At 41.4% G+C, this 23,429-nt stretch overlaps 1 protein-coding gene across 1 annotated transcript in view; it reads left to right on the forward strand.

The window, feature by feature from the left end:
• The window catches only part of LOC109208430, a 38,464-nt gene extending 34,141 nt beyond the window's left edge, over positions 1–4,323 (forward strand). Inside the window, exon 4 of the mRNA XM_019371534.1 lies at positions 4,152–4,323. Coding sequence (XP_019227079.1) covers positions 4,152–4,323 — 172 coding nt within the window. The remainder of the gene's footprint in view (positions 1–4,151) is intronic.
• The last annotated feature ends 19,106 nt before the right edge of the window (positions 4,324–23,429 follow it).

The following is a 23,429-nucleotide window of genomic DNA, read 5'->3' on the forward strand; positions in this document are numbered from 1 at the left end:
ACCGTCGGGATCGTGATGGCGCCTATATTTTCACTTGCTAGGAAAGCCAACGTTAGAAAAACTTATCCTTTTAACAGTTTGAGTTTAATACTGAGAAAAGAGCTGAAATAACTGAAATAATCAAAAGTATAAATGCGGAAGCTAAAACTACCAAACATCTGCTACAAATCCCTGAACCCGTTGTCACAAGTGCATGAGCTAGTAGAATAATGCATACAAGGGTCTGAAATAAGTACAGAGTTGTCTGAATGAAATACACAGCTAAATAAAACCAAAGAAGGGGACTCCAGGAGCTGCAGGCGCTGAGCAGCTGTACCTCAAGTCTCCGCTGAGCTGATCAATCCAAGCACACTAATAGCCGCCGCTGGGACCAACTCCAAAATCTAAACAAGAAGTGCAGAGTGTAGTATGAGTACAACCGACCCCATGTACTCTGTAAGTGCCGATACTAACCTCGACGAAGTAGTGACAAGGCTAAGGCGGGTCACTTACACTACAACCTGTACGCAGTATATAATAAAGGCAGAAAAAAGGAAATACGAAACATGATAATACATTCAACTAAAAATAACAGCTATAACCTCAAGGAATAAACCGGTGTCGTTCAAAATTACCAATCTTTAGAGTTTCACATAACAATACCGAAAATCAACATAGCTCGAGGAAATAGAAACACATAGGTTGTTGCGGCGCGAAACCCGATCCCACCGGACAACACATAATCCTCCCTTATTTCACCGTAATAACATCAACAACAACAAATAGTATATAGATATGTTGTAGCGCACAACCCGATCCCACCATATAACGATATCAGTATCATAATTCACCCTTATTTCACCGTAACAATCCACCCTTATTCCATATATTGTGTCGCGCAACCCGATCCCACCGTACAGTAAGAATTCACCCTTATTCCACCATATTAATCCACCCTTATTACACCTGTTGCGGCGTGCAGCCCTATCCCACCATATCAGTACTAAATACTCAATATGCACTGTCAAATCAACAGTTAAAACCACAAAACCTCTACGACCAATAAATACCAAACCGAACCAAAAAGGAAACCTTGTACAATATAGGAATCTACACGAGTAATACTACACAGCGAGACCAATCCAGTAATTGACAACTAGAAGGTGCAAGTGAGTCAATTTAAGCAAACAGTAGGGAATCATGAAACTATGATAAGAGCTAACACCATTAACAGGAGAAGATATTGATTAACAGGTAGCAGTTAAGCACGAAAAGCATTTAGAGCATATAATAGTTAAGACAAGGAAGAAAATAATTAAGGAAAAGCGGAAAATCAGGGAAAATCGACAATTCAACGGCATATAAGCAATCGTCACCTCGCATATACGCCGCTCACATGAGAATCACATAGCACATAGTCCAAGGGTTCCAGTAATTTATAACTAGAAGGTGCAAGTAAGTCAATTTAAGCAAATAGCAGGGAATCATGAAATTATGAAAAGAGCTATTATCATTAATAGGAGAAGATATTGATTAACAGGTAGCGGTTAAGCATGGAAAGCATTTAGCGCATATACTAGTTAAGACAGGGAAGGAAATAATTAAGGGAAAGCGGAAAATAAGGGAAAACAGATAATTCGGCGATGTTTAAGCAATCGTCACCTCGCATATATGCCACTCACATGAGAATCACATAGCACATAGTCCGAGGGTTCCTAATTCCCTCAAGTCAAGGTTAGACACAACACATACCTCACTTCACAGTCAATTCAAAGCTCTACCGTGGCTTTTCCCCTAAAATCCGCCTCCAAACCACTCGTATGTAGCCATAATTGACTCAATAATATCAATTATTTCTAAAGGAATCAATTACAATGCATAAATTTAGAATTCCCTAATTTTCCCCCAAAAAGTCAAAAATCAACCTCGGGCCCGCTTGGTCAAAACCCGAGGTTCGGACCTATGTCCTCCACACAGGCCTTGAATGCTTCTTCTTATAATGAAGTCGAGTTATGGCATCGTAGATTAGGGCATATTCATGTGTCAAAGATGCGAGTCTTAGTTCCTAGTTTATCTGATTCAGGTGTGTCTGAGTTGCAGTCTTATGTATGTAAGAGGGCTAAGCATATTCTAAAGTAATATTCCTATAGTGAGAGTTCTCTCCTAAGGGTCTTGCCCTAGGCATAACCTATATACAAAGAGTTCCAACTATCGAATCAAAGCAAAGAGGAACCTTTCCCCAGTTGACGAGAGAAAGAAAGGAAATGAGCCAACTCGAAATATCGTAAGAGAAGCACTTTTACGCCCAAAAAGTCCCATGTCTTTCCGGACCAACCACCGGCGATTTCCGACAAGTCTTTTCCCGGGGGAGCGGAAAAAGAAAAGAAAATGAATCAAAGCAATGGACTTGCTAATTTCAGAATACATCACATCTCTAGGGTTAACCCGGATGAAAAGCTGGCGGCATGCTTCACACATCCAATTCAGACTATGTTTTCGATCAATCTCATTCGCTCTCTCAAATTTCTTATAATAAGAAATGAAATGTCTGATTTGCTCTTTCACCTAGTTAAAGAAAGGTAATTGTCCGCCTTTTTTCTTGATTTATTTCATTATTTGGAAATGTATTTATCAATCAATTTGTTTGTTGATTCAAGAAAGAGTTGTGTATTAATTCTGGGAATATTAATGATAGATACAAATAGATCACATTGTGGAATAGGCTAAACCTCTCTTAATGTCTTTTTGAGCAAGAGCTAAAGTAGCTCCTAATAATACTGTTATTATTCCTATAACCGAGATCAAATACATTATGTAAGGTATAACTCTGAAAAGAGGAAGAAGCCGAGCTACAAGAGTCTTCGACACAAGAAAGGGGTGTAGAAAAATCCTTTTTTCTTGTGTCGAAACGAAAGAGTAATGATTCTTGACCCTGTTTGTTAAAAATTCCTAGTCTTGGTTTCGATTTTTCCAGATATATCAGAAACCCTTTACCTTACCCCCACCCCCCCTTTTAAATAAAGCATAAATCCAATTTCAAAAATTCGAAAGCGGTAAATGCGCAATATGTGACTCACCTGAAGATCTTATTCTGCATAGTATCTCGTTAGACAACCACTATGTTTATATCCTTTCTTTCTCAAAGCCCAATACTGCAGAAGAAATTAAATGAAGTACTCCAGATACAAAGTATGGAAAGGTGTCTATAACTTCTCCCCCAGGGCCTACCCCCCAACCTAGAGTAGCTAGGTGCGGAAGTAAAAATCTATTTACCCATTCACCCCCGAGTCCGATTATGTAATTTGTTTTGAAATCCAACCTCAATTTGAGGTCTAAATCCCAATTTTACAAAAGTCCCTAATTCTACTCAAACCCCCAATTTCCACCATGAAAATCCTAGATTTTAGGTTGAAAACTTATGAAATGTAATGGGTAATTGAAAGAAAGTAGGTTAGAATCATTTACCAACAAATTGGGCAAGAAAAACTCTTGGGAAAATCGTTGATGAGTGGTGATTTTACCACTCATTCTAGTCTCCTTTCTTTAGATTTTGCGTCCTTTAATTATAATATGAGGTCGTTTATGGTGTGTATTGTTAGATTTTCAGGTAAATGATGCCATGAAGTGATTTGAATTCAATTGAAGCAGAATTGAGCAAAAATAAGAGTGGAAACAATGCAAAACTCTTCAGTGATTCCGTATCTGCGGAACACTGGTCACTTTTGCGACCTCGCATCTGCGAGGAAATGGTACACATTTGTGGAATTGAGCCATCTTCCCTTGGACCGCATCAGCACGAGAAGAGCCACTTCTGTGGAGGTGCGCCTGCTTTTTAAGCCCGCATCTCCGGTCGCGCATATGCGCATGTAAGCCCGCTTCTGCAGAGATAATGTTTCTCATCATGGGCCGCTCTGCCTGAGGCTATCCGCATCTACGGAGCCGCACATGCGATGATCCTTCCCCAGGTGCGGTCAACGAGCTTCAGACTTGGGCAGACTTGGAAATTCAGAAGTGAAAAGAGTAAAAAATTTTGAAGAAGTGAAAAGAGTAAAAAGTTTTGAAGAAGTGAAAAGAGTAAAAAATTTCTGGGTTTTTAAAACCCATGACGAACACCGCAGAAGCGGAAAACCTGACACAGATGCGGCCTTGCACCTGCAATGCCTTCTTTGCAGGTACGACCTTTATTCAGCTGGGAAAATCTACAGAAGCGATCTGCGTCTCGCAAATGCGCGATCGCACCTGCGACAAAACTTTCGCAGGTGCGGAAACTGGGCAGATTTTGCAAATCCAGTAGCTTTCCAACTGGAGCTTCTGGGGCCTGTTCCACTTGATTCTTTGGCCTAATTTTATTGCTTTGAATTGCTTAACATGATTCTACTGCCCGAGTAACATTATTTTGATTTTCTGAAGGTACTTTGAGCTAAAATGGACCCGAACATGAACGAAAATGCTCCGCTTGATCATGAAATTGAGGAAGAGGCTGCTGAGAAACAATTTGATAATGCACGCTTCATGTTTGCTGATTGTCATCTCCGGTACTATGAATTCTTCTCACAAAAAGGATCGTGCTCGAAAAAGGGATTGCCGAGGATAAATTGGCCGAACTGCTTCAGAATTCTACGGCAGTCTACAAACCTCCGACTGGTCGTGCTTCTACCTACTCTGTGCAAAGCCAATGAGGAGTGGGTACGTGAATTTTATGCTAACCTTAAGCGTACAAACTTCGCCGACCCACAACTCACCATTAGAGGCAAAACAATGAGGTTTGGGATGAACAGATTAATGACATTCCCGGGCTTCCTGACCATCCACTTGAGCCAATGCGAAAAGGATCATTGCGACAATGGAGAATGTATTGTTTCTAAACTCTATCTCGCAAGTATGAGAGCAAAATAGGCCAACAAGAGAAAGGGTTTGAAGTCGATCGACTTCACTACAGAAGCTAAAATATGGCTCTACATCCTCTGCAACAGAGTATCACCCTGTGGAAATATTTCAGATGTCTCATACACCAGAGCCTTGATCATTGCATGCCTTCTAGATGGCATTCCTGTGAATGTTGGTCACTATATCCTACGGGAGCTGAGAGAGTATTTGCTAGATGACAACTCAGGGTTGAAGTTTCCTTCACTGATCATAGAGTTGTGTAGGCGGGCAGAGGTTGAGGTGTGTAGCACCGATCATTGGTTACCCGCCGAAAAACCCTTTCATCCGTTGAGAGTAACAGGTGAGGGTAGTGCAGTAAAGAGCAAGAATAGGAAAGTCACCACTACTGTTTTCGGACCAGAGTCATTCTCACAAGCAGTTGTGCCTGAGGGACCATTTGGGATGCTAAACTCCCAGCTTGCATACATTCGTGACTTAGTGTCAGAGCTCCCCAGTGGGCCATCATCCTCCAAGCCTATACCCGCATATTTCACCAGGGAAGAAATGAAGGCCTACCTAGATTCACAGAAAAAGAAGGTAGACTCTTATGACAAGATGGCAGCTACTGTTGACAGACTTGAGGCAGCCTATGGCAACTTGGCCAAGGCACATGCAGATCTTTAGTTAGACTTCCAAAAGGAGAAGGTGAAGAATAAGAAAAAGGGCAAGTTTATGATCAAGATGTGGAGAGGCATTAAGGCCACCTTCAAATGGGGGCAGCGGGACAGGAAGATACCAGTTGGGGATGATGATGATAGCAAGGAGTATTCCTTCATGTCAAATGCTGCTGGTGATGATGCTGATGATACAGATGATGATGAGGCCAAAAGTTCTTCATGGCATTGACTGCCTTCCTCCCGCAGTTTGCTAGTCTGATGCAGACCTCAGGGAGACCCTTAAACTACTTTTATTTCATTTTGATATTGTGTAGTAGGAGACTGCAATGTTTTTAGTTGGGGGTGGCTTTAGGGAGTACACTTTTTTTATATATTAATGCTTGACTTGTGCCCTTGCCGGGCTTATTCTGTTGTATGAATATTGTGTGCCCTTGCCGAGCTTATTCTGTTGTATCGATATTGTGTGCCCTTGCCGGGCTTGTTTCTCTATTGCTTATCATGTGCTCTTGCGAGCGTACCCTGTGATTGGTGATATGTTTGCAGATTATTCACTTTTGTATTCTATTTCATTTTTTCTTATTTATTTATTTTCTTTAGTAGTTTTTAGTTTATGTCTATTTTTGTTCCTTTTAGTTTGCTTTTTGTTATTTTATTTTGTTTTAGTAGTTTTTTAATTATTTTATTTTTATTCCTTTTAGTTGTTTAATTTTTATTTTCTTTTAGTAGTTTTTAGTTTNTAGTCTTTCATGTTTTGTTGACTTTCGTATATCTACTTGCTTTTTTGAACACTTATTATGATAATTGGTAACTAAACCGTGTTAGCAAATGATTCATTAAATGAAAAAGGGTTGTGGTTTGATTGTTTGGTCTGGCTTGCCTAGTAATGTGATAGGCGCCATCACGACAGGTATTTGGGGTCGTGACAATGTCCTTCAACGAGCATGTCTCCTAATGCACTTGATTCATGACTAATTATGTGTTTAATTTGGCCCCTCTGTGTTCCCAACCCCTACTTCCCTGGTTGAAACTCCTGAAACTGCACTGATATTTGAACCTGTTCTGCATGTGTTACTATTGCCCCTATCCCCTTTCTCTTCAAAAAACTATTTTTCACTAAGCAATCCTTCTACTGTTTTTACAAACTTATTTCAAACGTGCTGTTTTCAAGATTTTTTTCCAACTCTGCTCCTTTTGAGTCTATGTCAAGCACTTTCACTATACTCTTAGGTTATTAGGTTCTGCCCCTTTTGTGTGAGCCTTGCTTTGGGACCCTTGAGCTCCCTCTGAACTTGGATGCATGAAAGCTGGCCTTTTCTGCACTGCATTTACTCTGTCTTAGCCATAAAATCTGGGTTTGAGCACTACCCGAGACTCCTTGAGGTCCTTAGGGATCTCTAGCACACCCAGATATGAGGGAAAGCTGGAACAATATTAGCATTTGAGGTGCTTTATTACGTAACTCAGAGAGGAAGTCAGAATCAGTCTTCCTATAATTGTAACTTATTTTTCATTTCTGTTTATGCAATTCAATCACATGGTCTGTAATAATTTGTAAACAAGTACTGGGATGGTTAGTGAAAAAGGATGGGAGAATATGCATGCTATAGTTGTTAAAGGGTAGAAAGCATGTTATCAGGTTTATATTCCAAGTTGTGCAATAGAAATCATGTTTAGAAGCATACAATTAGAAACCATGTTCTTAGGATTCATGCTTCCTGCTTCAGCATCTCTTTCATTAACCCGTGCTTCGTATCCATCACTTAGAAATCCTGCTTCTAGGACGAATAAATGAAACAAAAACTGTTACTCATATAGTTGTTTTGCAACTCTTTCATCTAGTAACCATGCCTTAAGAGCTTTGTCATCTGAATGTGCATATTATAAAACATGTTCTGGGATCCTGTTTGTATTTTGCTTAAAAACGCCTAGTTAATTATCAACTCATGAAAAAGGTAGCAAAGTAGTAATTTTCATACTGTGATGTTTTACAACAATCTCTGCAACTAGAACAGCATGCTCTTAGGGTAAAATAATCTCCAACTGTCTCTACAATTCTGAATAACTACTGCATATTGCTTTACGCAAACACCCTGCTTTAAGATTTTAAATTCAGACCTTAGTTGTGTATAAGTCATGCTGTCTATGTGCATTATCTGGGACCGAATTGCCGGTATTTTCGGAGGTCAGCGAACTTGATGGACTCCGATTGAGCTGAAATTTGATGGGTCCATCGGAAACGACGTGGTGCGAAAAACTCACTGCTTCAGCAGTGAATCATGGTGTTTCTCGGCATTTTGATGCCGTTTGGACTGTGTTTTGGACGTTTTTCTATTTTCTGGAAAGTATCTTTTAATAATTTTGATTCGTTTTTAATTCAATGGTGGTGGGGGTGACTCCCAATGGTCTCCATGATTAAATACTAGTGATACAATAGGTTTATGCATTGGCTATTAGTAAATAAACGTGTTGTTGTATTGAACCTCCTATTCGTTTTCGGTGTTTTTCCCCCTTTAAATGCAGTCCTACCTGGTTTGTATGTCGCCTTAGTGTTTTGCCTTTAAACCTGAGGGTCTGCCTAGAACCTCCTTCTTATAGGATAGGAGTCCTAACCTCCGGGACTGATAGGAAGGGATTTGTAACAACATGCAATAAGAATCGAGACCAAACCTCGCTTTAATTACCTTCACGGGTGGGAAAGGGTAGATATGGATATGATGACCGGTGCGCTAATGCCACGCGTAGCCCCTTTCTAAGGAGTGATTGTCGGGCATTGTACTGATGTGATCCATATTACAGACAAACTTAGGACCCCTCTACACTCATAAGCATGCTTAGATTATAACTCTTTTCAAAACCTTGCTTTTATTAATCGCTTTTCAAACGCTTGTGTATTTCTACCTATATCCCCTATTATGTGATCCTTAATTATCTGCTTTTTAATTGCACATATTCACAAAAAACTGTCTGACCGGGAACCACACTAGTGGATCCTGAGGGGTGACTAACACCTTCCCCTTAGGATAATTTCAAGCCCTTACACTATCTCAGGTTATCAAATGTAATTGTAGATGAACCCTGTAAGTGCCCCAAGGCACCTTTAAAATTGTTAGGTCGCGACTCTTCAAAACATAATACCTGATTCCCAAAAGGAAATGAGTCATTACACCTCCATGAATGTCGAAACCCGGACTCCTCTCCGCGGAGGGAAAAAGGGGGCGCGACAGCATGGCGACTCTGCTAGGGATTTTTTTAGGCTTTTACCATTTCAGATTGTTCTTCTGAATTTGTACCCTCCCTTTATGTGTAATTACTTGTTTAATTTCTTTGAGCATTTAATTTCTTCTTCAAAATGCAAAACTGACATATCTTTCTTGTTTCCTTCCTTTGCTGCTGCTTTAAATTATAAAAATTGTTGTATTTATTGCTTTCTTAACATGCAAATACATGTCAACATGCTTTTTAATTGTTGCATAATCATACTCAACATCATACTCCACTCGTGCCAAACAAATACTATTTTAACACTTTATGAGTGGTTGCACTCTTCCTATACATTACCCCCTAAATTCGGAAAGGCATATTTGCGGTAAAACTAGTCGATCAGCGGTGCAGTCGACAGTTCCGTGCCTTCCCCCTTGAGTTGTCCGCTCAAGGGTACCAGTCTAAAACCCCATAGAAACCTTACTCTGTTATTGTTGTTGCATGCAACATGGTCAAACCTAGCCAGGTCAGTTATGTTGTCCACATAATAATCCTTTAAGATAGCATTGTCCAAAAGTCCACTAGGTTTCCCTAAACCCAAACAAACATCATCACGTTCTGTGCAATAATTTGGAGAAATAAATACCGATATGCTGATCGTATATGTATAAGTAGTCGAGTCTTGTGGGGGTGAGGTCAAACCCTTTTGTCTTGCAGAAAATGAGGCACGAGGTCCCCAGCTTCAGAATAGTTAACATACCCCCACTCTTGCTAGACTAGTGGAAGAATCTTCCATCGGATGATCAAATCAATGAATGGAAAGAAAGGGCCGTCAAGGCTATCGAAAAGCTAGATTATCTGGAATACAACCTGTTAGATTTGGAAGGAAAAGTGAGGAAAAGAGTCAACGACTGCCAGAGCGCTGAAAGAAATGAAGAAAGACATCTGGCAAAGGCATTCTTACTAATGAGCCTACGCGAGCTGGAGGATTTGATCAACGAGAACATTCAACATGAGGAAGGCCCTCCTGAGACCAAATAGATTTAGGCTTACCCGCTTTCTATATGTAATAAGGCCAAGTGCCAATAGTAACTCATTTTTTTTTATTTATTTCAGTATCATGTTGGGATTCATCTGTTTTTACGTTAAATGAAGCATTTATTGGCATTAAAAGTTCTCCAAGTCTATTTGTCGCTAGGCCTACCTCGGGCACAACGAGGCTCCCAAATTAGGACACGTTTTACATTCCTGCACTATGTGTTTAAATATTGCAATACTTTTTTATAATCCTCACTGACTTGATTACCTTTTGTTTTTATTTCCGTTTTTTATTATTCCCCTCCCAAAGGTTAGTTCGTGCACCCTGGCATCGCCATCTTATTCCACGAGATCCAAGGGCCCTCCACCCACTCCTCCTCTTAGTCCCGTTAAAAACAAGAACAAAGGCAAGATGGAAGACTTGAACAACATCAAGAAGGAGAACCCAACTGAACGGGTTGAGGCCACTGATGGCCATGGTATTTGGGTCCCTAACAAGAATGTGTCACAACTTGAGCAGAAGCTGTTGAAATTTCAGGAAGAGCTCGAACAGGTTCGGAATCTGACAAGCCTGTCATTTTCCCTCAGCACCCCAGATGTCAACTTCCCCAACACTCAGAACCCTACACCTCCTAAAAACATCCCAAAACAACAGAAACATCACGCTCCTCACTATCGCGTTGCTCCACCAAAGAACCAATGCAACACCTGTCGTATCCCAAGCAACCCTCCAATACTCATCCCAGAACCTCAAAACTTCGCAAGCGACCATTTCCACACCCATACACCAGGTCACCATAACACCCCTATCTACGTGGAGACCATGCCACACTCCACCAACCTATCTCAAGCACACCTGAGTCTGATGAAAAGGATCTGGTAATCAGGAAACTGGCTGAGGAGCTTGAGAAGTTGACTAGCCGGATTCAGGGTGTCGAGGGAAGCAAAGTAATTGAAGGGCTGAACTATGATGATCTTTGCATACAGCATGATGTCGAACTGCCTGAGGGGTACAAACCTCCTAAGTTCGAAATGTTTGATGGTACGGGTGACCCAAGGGTCCATTTGAGGACATACTGCGACAAGTTGGTTGGAGTAGGGAAAGACGAGAGAATCCGCATGAAGTTGTTCATGAGAAGTTTGAAAGGAGATGCATTATCTTGGTACATCAGCCATGATCCCAAGAAGTGGTCAAGCTGGGTAGGCATGGCATCTGACTTTATCGACTGATGCAAATTTAATAAAGAGAACGCACCAGGCGTGTTCTATATCTAGAATTTGAAGAAGAAGCCCACGGAGACATTTCGCGAGTATGCTACTCGCTGGAGGTCCGAAGCTGCTAAGGTAAGACCTGCCTTAGAAGAGGAACAAATGAACAAGTTCTTTGTCCGGGCTCAAGACCCACAATACTATGAACAGCTGATGATGATTGAGAACAACAAGTTCTCCGACATTATCAATTTGGGTGAAAGAATTGAAGAAGGTATCAAAAGCGGTATGGTTACAAACTTCGAGGACTTGCAAGATACAAATAAGGCCTTACAGTCCGGTGGTGTGTCCAAGAAGAGGGACGTAGGGGCCGTGATGGTTGCACAAAGGACCATGTCTCCCCTCAAATACCAAACTTACCCAACACCTCCACTCATATATCAGCCATCTTCAAATTTCCAAGCACCCTCACCCTCGTACCAAGCTCCCCCAACAACTTATCAGTCATCTCCACCTCCTACATACCAACCTACCTCACCCAGATACTCCTAACCTGCTCATGTCTACCAAACCTATAATGCTCAACCATCCCATTATCAATCACCCCCTTGCACGCCAAAACTTCCCTAGACCTCGGCCAAATTTTGATCGCAGCCGTCCAAAACAGTATATAACCATCGCCGAACCAATTGACCAGCTCTATGAGAGACTCAAAGCTGCTGGTTATGTCACCCCCGTCCCTGCTGCAACCCCTGAGAATCCTTCTCAACGGGTTAACCCAAACAAGTCCTGTGCATACCACTCCGGCATGAAAGGGCACACCATCGATGAATGTCGTTCCTTGAAAGACAAGATACAGTCTTTGATTGATAACATGATCATTGTGGCAAAGGAACCCGCTCCAAACATCCGCAACAACCCTCTTCCAGACCATAATGGTGGAGGTATCCACATGTTTGAAGTAGAGATGACTGGGATCCCGAGGGATTAATCGGGTTGATCACAGAAGGTGATGACCCAAAGAAACCAACAATTACTCTCAATGCAATCATAGTCCAGATTCAACCGTCTGGGGACGCTGAGGTGAATATGTCTGTACCACTTGAGTTTGAAGCAACATCATCCGCAAAGACACCATCACCAATTAAGGTTGAATTCACGTCTCCGGCGAATACACCTGCACCATTTGAGGTTGCAGTCTTGCCACCCAAGGCACATGTTCCATTCGAAGTGAGGATAGCCATGCCAATCCCAGTGGCAATGTCAACTATGCTGCCATTCTATACAAATGCTGTACCCTGGGACTATACAGCCGAGGCGAGAAGAAAAGGCAAGGTCAGGATTGAAGAAACTGTCGCAGCACAGGGTATGACAAGAACTGGTAGGGTCTATACCCCTGAACACCTAGCTGAATCAAGCAAGCAGGCCTCCAATAAGCTGCCCCTCATTGAGACAGGTGTGGATGACCTTTGGAGGAAGATACAGGCCAAGGAATATTCAGTCATCGACCAGTTAAACAAGACGCCGGCACAAATATCCATTCTCTCTTTGCTGAAGAATTCTGAGGCACACAAGAATTCTCTGTTAAAGGTGTTAAGTGAAGCATACGTACCAAGTAATATCACTGGTGAGGAAATGGCTAATATGGTAAGGCAAGTTCTGGAAAGCCACAAATCACCTTCCATGAGGACGAGCTGCCACCTGAATGGCTGGGGCACAACTAGGCATTGCACATCACCCTGCAATGCGAAGATTATTTTATCACTAGAATCCTAATCGATGGAGGTTCCAGTCTTAACATCTGTCCGCTGGTAACACTCAAGAAGTTGGGTAAAGGGCTGCAGGAGATAAAAGATGGAGCAACCAATGTGAATGACTTTGATGGTTCTCAGAGGTCTACCATTGGTGAGATTATTCTATGCTTACAGATGGGACCAACCTGGTTCGATGTCGATTTCCAGGTAATAGATGTACCAGCATCTTACAACTTGCTGCTGGGACGACCATGGATCCATGCTGCTGGGGCCGTAGCGTCAATGCTGCATCAAGTAGTAAAGTTCGAATGGAATCACCAGGAAGTGATCATTCACGGCAACGGTAGCAACCCTATATACAGTCGCCACACCATTCCGGCAATCGGTACCACCACATCCAGCGGGTCAATGCTGTCGACAAAGACAAATGGTGGGATAACAAAATTGAGAGTATACTGAATTGGAGTGGGTACAAACCTGGCAAAGGGCTCGGCAAGAATCTCCAAGGAATCTCTAAACCCATAAAACTCAAGAAACATGGCACTACCTTTGATTTGGGATATGACTACACCTGGGAAGAATTCAACAACTGGTCGCTACCATGGCGCGGTCCTTACTATCCACTAGAGCAGCCAATACCCATCTAGAGCAGACTTTCCAACAGGCTGACGTTATTTATGAGTCAGATGAAGAAGAACCATTTGTAGCAATGAAGAACTTGTTTTTAGAAGACAATGATATGGACTGTTGTGTCATTCTCGATGAGGAGGGGGAGGAAGGCCCTTCCATACAGGCTGTGAGCAGAGGGGCATATCTCCAGAACTGGACCATCAGGACAACCAGAGCCCGACGAGCCTCGGGGTAGCAAGGCTAAAACAAGCACTATTCACTGTTTTATTTACTAAATGATTTTCTTTTCACATTTTTCAATCTTCGCAATAAGACCTTCAATGTTCAAAACAATTATTCAATTTATCAAAAGCATGTTTGATTTTTCTTATGATTTAATATTTATTGCTATCTCTCCTTACTTTACCAATACAACATTACTATTACCTATTTTGGTGAACCAATGACTGTGACATGCAATGAGACAACGCAACAAACAGATATTGATTCAGAAGAAGATGAGATACCGGAGGAAATTATCAAAGAACCTAAGAACTTTGAGAACATACCAAAGTCCAACCTGGACGAGACTGAAATTGTCACCTAGGAGATTCAGAAAACATCAAGGAAACACGAATCAGCATTCACCTATCGCTGTCAGAAAAGGAAAAGTATACAGAGTTTCTGAAAGAATATGAGGACATATTCGCCTGGTCGTATGTTGACATGACTGGTCCGAGTACGTCTATTGTAGCTCACAAACTGCCAACCGATCCTATGTGTCCACCGGTGAAGCAGAAGCTCAGAAAGTTCAAGCCTGATATGAGTTTGAAAATCAAGGAAGAAGTCAACTAGCAGATCAAAGCTAAGGTTCTCAGGGTAGTGGAATACCCGACATGGTTAGCCAACATTGTGCCAGTGCCGAAGAAGTATAGGAAGGTCAAAGTCTGTGTCGACTACCAGGATCTCAACTGGGCCAGTCCGATAGACGACTTCCCTTTGCCAAATATACACATCCTGATCGACAATTGCGCCAAGCATGAGTTATAGTCATTCGTAGATTGCTTCGTTGGTTATCGTCAGATCTTGATGGATGAGGAAGATGATGAGAAAATGGCTTTCATTACGCGGTGGGGAGTGTACTGTTACATGATGATGCCATTAGGCCTGAAGAATGTAGGGTCCACCTACATGAGGGCCATGACTACCATTTTCCATGACATGATACACAAGGAGATAGAGGTGTATGTGGACGATGTTATTATCAAGTCCAAGAAGGCTACTGACCACATGGAAGATCTGAGGAAGTTCTTCAATAGATTGCAGAGGTACAACCTGAAACTAAACCCTGTAAAGTGTGCATTTGGGGTTCCTGCTGGGAAGTTGCTTGGGTTTATCGTGAGCCGTTGAGGAATAGAACTGGATCAATAAAAAGTCAAAGCCATTCAAGAACTACCACCGCCAAAGAATAAGAAAGATGTGATGAGTTTCTTGGGAAGGCTTAACTACATCAGCCGATTAATAGCACAGTCCACAGTTATCTGTGAGTCAATCTTTAAGATATTGAAGAAGGATGCTGCTACCAAATGGACTGATGACTGCCAAAAGGCCTTCGACAAAATCAAGGAGCACCTGTCAACACCACCAGTGTTAGTCCCTCCCGAGCTAGGTAGACCCCTATTACACTACCTTGTAGTGTTAGATGGAGCTTTCGGTTGCGTTCTGGAGTAGCATGATAAAACAGGGAGAAAGGAACAAGCCATTTATTATCTCAGCAAGAAGTTCACCCCGTACGAGGCCCGATATTCTCTATTGGAATGCACCTGTTATGCTTTGACTTGGGTAGCTCAGAAGCTGAGACATTACTTTTGTGCCTATACTACATATCTAATATCAAGAATGGATCCCTTGAAATACATCTTTCAGAAGCCCATGCCCACTGGCAAGCTAGCCAAGTGGCAATTCCTGTTGAGTGAGTTCGACATTGTTTACATAACTCAGAAAGCAGTCAAGGGACAGGCACTAGCAGACCACCTTGCTGAAAACCTCACGGACGGAGGATACGAACCTTTGAAAATGTATTTTCCTGATGAAGAGGTATCATTCATAGGAGAAGACATTGCAGAATCCTATGACGGTTGGAGAATGTTCTTCGATGGAGCGGCAAACTTCAAAGGAGTTGGCATATGAGCAGTCCTAATATCATAAACTGGTCAGCATTGTCCAGTGTCCACCAAACTCAGGTTCCCGCGCACCAACAGTATGGCTGAGTATGAAGCCTGCATCTTAGGGCTCAAGATGGCCATTGACATGAACGTGCAAGAGTTGCTAGTGATTGGAGATTCAGATTTGCTTATACACCAGGTACGAGGAGAATGGGAAACCAAGAATTCCAAGATACTCCCGTATCTGCATCATGTACAAGAATTGAGAAATAGGTTCAAGAAGACGGAATTCCAGCATGTTCCCAGAGTCCAGAATGAGTTCGCCGATGCATTGGCCACCCTATCATCTATGATACAGCATCCGGACAAGAATTTCATTGATCTCATTCCAGTGAAAATCCATAATCAGCCAGCTTACTGTGCCCATGTTGAAGAGGAAGTATACGGAAAGCATTGGTTTCATGATATCCAGGAATATTTGGCAAAAGGAGAGTACCCGGAGCTTGCTACCCCTATTCATAAACGCACACTTCGGAGATTGTCCAACAAATTCTTTCACAGCGGGGGAATCCTGTGTAGGAAGACTCCTGATTTGGGACTATTAAGTTGTGTTGACACAAAGGAAGCATCCAAGCTGCTAAAGAAAATTCATGATGGGACTTGCGGTCCACATATGAACGGTTTTGTTTTAGCAAAGAAGATACTTCGAGCTGGTTACTTTTGGATGACTATGGAAACGGACTGCATCCGGTATGTCCAGAAATGCCACCGTTGTCAGATACATGCAGATATGATAAAGGTACCTCCGAGCGAGCTTAATGCAACAAGCTCACCGTGGCCGTTCGCCACTTGGGGAATGGACGTTATTGGACCAATCGAGCCTGCCACTTCCAACGGACACAGGTTCATCCTAGTAGCCATCGACTATTTCACCAAATGGGTTGAAGCGGCGTCTTATAAAGCAATGACCAAGAAAGTCGTGGTAGACTTTGTCCACAACCGCCTTGTTTGTCGATTCGGAATTCCAGAGTCAATCATTACTGATAATGGCTCCAGCCTTAACAGCGACTTGATGAATGATATGTGCAAAACATTCAAAATCAAACACAAGAATTCCACAGCCTACAGGCCTCAAATGAATGGAGCCGTAGAAGCCGCCAACAAGAATATCAAGAAGATATTGAGGAAAATGATAGAAAAGCATAAATAGTGGCACGAGAAGTTATCATTTGCTCTATTGGGATATCGCACCACAGTCCGCACATCAACTGGGGCAACCCCCTATATGCTGGTTTATGGTACAGAGGCTGTCATTCCCGCTGAGGTAGAAATTCCTTCCCTAAGGATCATACAGGAAGCTGAGCTCGACGACATAGAGTGGGTAAAGAGTCGTTATGAGAAACTAGCTCTTATAGACGGAAAGAGAATGAATGCAGTCTGCCATGGCCAACTTTACCAGAACAGAATGTCCAGAGCCTTCAACGAAAGAGTCAAGCCAAGACAATTCACACCGGGGCAACTGGTGTTGAAGAAAATTTTTCCGCATCAAGATGAAGCCAAAGGGAAGTTCTCTCCCAACTGTCAGGGTCCATACATGGTTCATAGGGTTCTGGCAGGAGGAGCCCTCCTAATTGCAGAAATGGACGGAGAAGTTTGGCCAAAGCCGATTAATTCAGATGCAGTCAAGCGTTACTATGTGTAATCTGCATGCTTTCCTCGTATGATGTACGTTAAACTACGCCTGACCTGATTCCCATTTAAGAAGGGATATGTAGGCAGCCCTATGGGTTCAGTCACAATTCAATAAAATTTTCATTTCCCCCTAAAATTGGAAACTGGGGCAGAATTTTGAGGAGGACCCTCAAAATTCCGAAGTTGTTTCAGCCGATCGCCGCACGAGCAGTAGTCAGAAGCGTCAACCCATCAAACTGGGTCAGAATTTTGAGGAGGACCCTCAAAATTCCGTAGCAGGAGAGGTTGCAATAACCTGAACTACGTCAGAGTCGTCGGTTCATCTAAAAGCTACTTTTAATTTATGCCATATTTTTACAAAATCATGCATGATTATTATTGAAACTGCTTTGTTTAGCAACGCTACGCTAATGATACATATGGTATCACCAGATCGATGCCGAATTAGTCAAGCAAAGCCAGCGGGGATACAAACTAACCTCCCCCCTTTACAAAACTCACGATTTTTCTTTGGATGCAGGCACTAGGATTAAGAAGTCATTGAACATATTGTACGCCCATGAAACAAACATTGTTCAAGAATGCGACTCACCGAACCGTTGCACTTTCCAACATTTGCTGTCAGCGCGCACCCGTAATGGTCCGTATGTCACAATGCTCCCAGTAATCACAACGCTGCAATCTGCTCTCAGCTAAGAAAACTCTACTGTCATTTATTATTTTATTTCTTGCATATGGCTACCATTCTGCCTTCCAATTTGCATAAGGCTACCATTTTGCCTTCCGAGGTTAAGCTCTACCTCCAACAGCGTCTGCATTGCATAAGGCTACTATTCTGCCTTCCAATCTGCATAAGGCTACTATTCTGCCTTCCGAGGTTAAACTCTACCTCCATCTGCATCTGCATTGCATAAGGCTACCATTCTGCCTTCCAACATGCATAAGGCTACATTTGCACGGCTGAAAGATCGCCACATACTGCATCTGCACGGTTGAAAGATCGCTTCATACTGCATTACACGGCTGAAAGATCTCCTCATACTGCATTACACGGCTGAAAGATCGCCACATGCTACTGCATCCTACATAGGCTGAAATATGGCTCACTCATCCAAAGGCGTCATCGTTCGGAGGCACCATCTTCATAGCCCGAGAACACCATGTCATGGCCCGAAGATTTCTTTCAAACTTTTGCATATCATTATTCAAAGGCGTCATGGTTCGGAGGCACCATCCTCAGAGCCCGAGAACATCATTTCATGGCCTGCGAATCCTTTATTATACACTTCATGGCCCAGGACATCATGGTCTGAGGACGCCATTCTTAACCGTCCAAACACAACATTCATGGTCCAACGGGAATCAACATCATGTTTAGATTTGCGCACAATATATGCTTGTGTTGTTTATTTGTAGGTAAACCGGCGAGCAACAGCCATCCCGGCGGAAGCAGTTCCGCTCCAGTGCCCGCAGCCATATCAAACCTAACCATTCCCGCAAACCATCCGCTCACCCAGCCCTAGATGATGCGTCCGTTCTTGAAATAGATTCATCGGTAAACTCCGCTGATGAGTCCTAAACTACATACGACCTGATTGCTGTAAAACCAGGGATATGTAGGCAGCTCAGAAGCCAGGGTGCGGCCTAAATATCTTCAAACCGTTTTGCTCGGTCAAAATTGGCCATCATTTTTTTACCCGAAAACTCTTTCATCATTCCTGGGTAAAGAGGGGCAGCTGTTGATACCCAATTTTTCCCTATATATTTTCAATATGCAAAAATACTTTCAAAATAGCATATATATGCATATATAAGCATGTCCAAGCATTTTTATTATTTTTTTCATAATTTTTAAGGGTTTTTAAATTTATTTATTTCCCTTTTTCATCCATAAAATCCACAATAATTATTTCCAAAATTATTATTTTGGTAATTCATATATTGGATTCTGATATTTATTCCAATATATGGCTGAGGTAATTTTTACAATTTTATTTAGCATTTTTAAAGCTAAACAACAACAACAACAACAACGGCCTAGTATAATCCCACAAGTGGCGTCTAGGGAGGGTAATATGTATGCAGACCTTACCCCTACCCCGAGGGGCAGAGAGGCTGTTTCCAGGAGACCCTCGGCTCAAGAAAGCAACAAGAGACGATATATTAGTACCATCAATAGAATCATAATAAAATAACAGCAATATAGTATTTTTAAAGCTAAATTGCATATAAATGGGGTCTTGTATTTTTTAAATTGTTAATTATATGTTATAAATCATTTTAGCTTTTTTATATTAATCTTCAAAAGCCATTTACTATTTCTTATAATTTAAAAAGGGGAATATTGGCTATTTAAATAACAGCCCATTTGTATTTCAATTTTAGCCTAAACTGAACCCCAATTCCCCAGCCCAATTTTAATTTAAACTCGACCCTTACCCAATTAAATCCTACCCAAACCCGGATCCCCACCTACCCCTTATAATCTAGGGCATTGATCATTCAGATCAACATCCACCATTGCCCTTACCATTTTTAACCCCTAAACGACCCCTTACCCTAAATCATTTCTCACCACCCGCCGCCCTTGAATCCATTCCTCTCAAACTCTCTCTACAACATCACCTAAACCCTAGCCACCACCACCCAAATCTACCCTAATTCCCTTCAATCCCCACCTAATCCATGGACTCCCATGGCGGTTTGAGGCTTGTACTCTTCTCCTATGTCTACTGCTTACCTATTTTCGTGATTCCATGGATATATCTCGAAGAGATCCGGTCCATTCCATGCTCAACCTCTATCTCTGGTCTTTTTCGGCCACCCATGACTGTTCAAGTCAGATCTATGGCTTTTCCGACTAGATCGGAAACCTTTCGAAGTCTTTCTCACTTTTCTGGGTTCTCTAAAACCCTAGCTTTAAGAGCTTTCCGATTTTTCTTTCAGATCTGTCTTAGATCTATGCATGTTATGAACTCCTTAGTGTTTTCTCAAAGGTTTTTCGATTTTCTTTCAAAATAACTCTTCATTTTCAAATTAGGGTTTCCTAAACTTTTCTCCGATTTTCAGTGTGTTTTATGATTTTACTATGTTTAAACAGTTTGTCCATGTTTTCTGCTACCTGGTTCATCGTGTTAAAAAACCTAAGTGTTTTGGTTCTATCTGGATTGCTGAAACTCTCTTTGTTTATTTTATACGCATGTTTGGTTCGATTAAGTTCTTTGTGTTTGAATATTTTTTTTCTTTCTTGTTTGACTTATCTGATTCTGAGTTCTTACCTTTTCAACTCAGCTCTGTCAAAACCCTAATTCCTTATAAATGTTTATCTTCACTTATTGCTATGAGTTTAAAGACTTTTCTTATTTCTGTGTGTTGATCTCCTTTACCTGTTACTATGGTTTCTTCATTTCCGATTCTATGTGACCACTTGACTTTGTTAACTACTGTGCTCTGAGTAGGTTTCTTTTACTACCGAATAATAGCCTACTCCTGCTACTACTATATGTTTTTGTTGCTTCTTTTGTCAACATGTTTGACCCTGCATGTCTAATACGCCTGCTCATTCCTTGCTATTTATATGTTGAAGTGCGGAATCGTGACCACTTCTTAATTTTTCTTGCTTTCCTTAAGTGACGGTTTAATCGCAAGGTTTTCTTATAAACCCTAAATTTTACTCATTTGTTTAAATTGATTGATTCCCTTCCTTTAATTACTGTGATGATTTACCTTGAATCCTTTCCCAAAATTAAGTATATATTGTACTTAGACTCAATTATTTACTCTATACTTTTACTACCCCCTTATATGGCAAGAATCAATCTTTCTCAAACCGATTTCTTTCCTTAATTAACCCTGTTAGTATCCGGTTGAGCAGCAATCCCTTGATTAAAGGGAAGTACTTGTGTTGATTGATTCTGATTGTGATTATTTCCATGTCTATGATAAAACCTTACTTGTTACCGTATTCTCTACTCGTTTTTAAAGCTATAAATACCCCAATGTTTTCATTAGAAAAGTACAAGAACAACTGAGTTCAAAACACACACTTACACATTCAAACTCTCTTTCTTTCTCTACTACTTGTGCTACTACTTTGTCTGGCCGGCTGCAAGCCAAGGCTAGACTGTGGAATTCCGATTGCTTTACTTTTCTTTTCCTGCATTTTGTTTCTTCAACTGGTGTGTCCCTAGTTTAAATTCTGAAACTCAAACCTATGTGTTCCCTTGTTGTCAATCACTGTCTCTTTCTGCAATGACTTAATGACTCATGCTGTTGCACTTTTGTTTACTGCTTTACTCAGCATGCTTAAAATTCTGCCCTCTTTTGTTCAAATGTAATTAGTATGTTTACTTGTTCCTGCTTATGTCCTTCAACGAGCATGTCTCCTAATGTACTTGATTCATGACTAATTATGTGTTTTAATTTGGACCCTCTGTGTCCCCAACCCCTACTTCCCTGGTTGAAACTCCTGAAACTGCACTGCTATTTGAACCTATTCTGTATGTGTTGCTGTTGCCCCTATCCCCTTTCTCTTTCAAAAAAAATGTTTTTCACTAAGCAATCCTTCTGCTGTTTTTACAAACTTATTTCAAACGTGCTGTTTTCAAGATTGTTTTCCAACTCTGCTCATTTGAGTCTATGTCGACGACACTTACTCTACTACTACTTACGTTAGTTAGTTCGTCGCCCCTTTTGTGTGAGCCTTGCTTTGGGACCCTTGAGCTCCTCTGAACTTGGATGCATGAAAGCTGGCCTTTTCCGCACTGAATTTACTCTGTCTTAGCCATAAAATCTGGGTGTGAGCACTGCCCGGGACTCCTTGAGGTCCTTAGGGAACTCTGGCACACCCAGATATGAGGGAAAGCTGGAACAATATTAGCATTTGAGGTGGTTTATTACGTATCTCAGAGAGGAAGTCAGAATCAGGCTTCCTATAGTTGTAACCTCTTATTTTTCATTTCTGTTTATGTAATTCAATCACATGGTCTGTAATAATTTGTAAACAAGTACTGGGGTGGCTAGTGAAAAGGGATGGGAGAATATGCATGCTATAGTTGTTAAAGGGTAGAAAGCATGTTATCAGGTTTAGATTCCAAGTTGTGCAATAGAAATCATGTTTAGAATTCATACAATGCATTAGAACCATGTTCTTAGGATTCATGCTTCCTGCTTCAGCATCCCATTCATTAACCCATGCTTCGTATCCATCACGTAGAAATCCTGCTTCTAGGACGAATAAATGAAACAAAAACTGTTACTCATGAAGTTGTTCTGCAACTCTTTCATCTAGCAACCATGCCTTAAGAACTCTGTCATGTGCATGTGCATATTATAAAACATGTTCTAGGATCATGTTTGCATTTTGCTTAAAAATGCCTAGTTAATTATCAACTCATGAAAAAAGTAGTAAAGTAATGATTTTCATACTGTGATGTTTTATAACAATCTCTGCAACTAGAACAACATGCTCTTAGGGTAAAATAATCTCCAACTGTCTCAACAATTCTGAATAACTACTGCATATTGCTTTACGCCTAGGCAAGCCTTAGGTAATACCCTTAACTGGAACTGCCTTTGTTTAACTATCAACTGTTAAAATCAGTAAGCAAACATGATTCGGACTTCTTTTCTGAGTCATGTGAAAAATCTGGTTCTGATGTTATTACTCAAACACCCTGCTTTAAGATTTTAAATTCAGACCTTAATTGTGTATAAGTCATGTTGTCTATGTGCATTATCTGGGGAGGTATATCTGAACCTCCTATTCGTTTTCTATGTCTTCCCCCTTTAAATGCAGTCCTACCTGTTTTGTATGTCGCCTTAGTATTTTGCCTTTAGACCTGAGGGTCTGCCTAGAACCTCCTTCTTATAGGATAGGAGTCCTAACCTCCGGGACTGATAGGAAGGGACGGGTAACAGCATGCAATAAGAATCGAGACCAAACCTCGCTTTAATTACCTTCACGGGCGGGAATGGGTAGATATGGATATGATGACCGTTGCGTTAATGCCACGTGTAGCCCCTTTCTAAGGAGTGATTACCGGGCATTGTACTGATGTGATCCATATTACAGACAAACCTAGGACCCATCTACACTCATAAGCATGCTTAGATTGTAACTCTTTTCTAAACCTTGCTTTTATTAATCGTTTTTCAAACGCTTGTGTATTTCTACCTAAATCCCCTGCTATGTGATCCTTACTTATCTACTTTCTAATTGCACATATTCACAAAAAGTT

Source organism: Nicotiana attenuata, unplaced genomic scaffold, assembly GCF_001879085.1.
Source record: "Nicotiana attenuata strain UT unplaced genomic scaffold, NIATTr2, whole genome shotgun sequence".
Lineage (NCBI taxonomy): Eukaryota > Viridiplantae > Streptophyta > Magnoliopsida > Solanales > Solanaceae > Nicotiana > Nicotiana attenuata.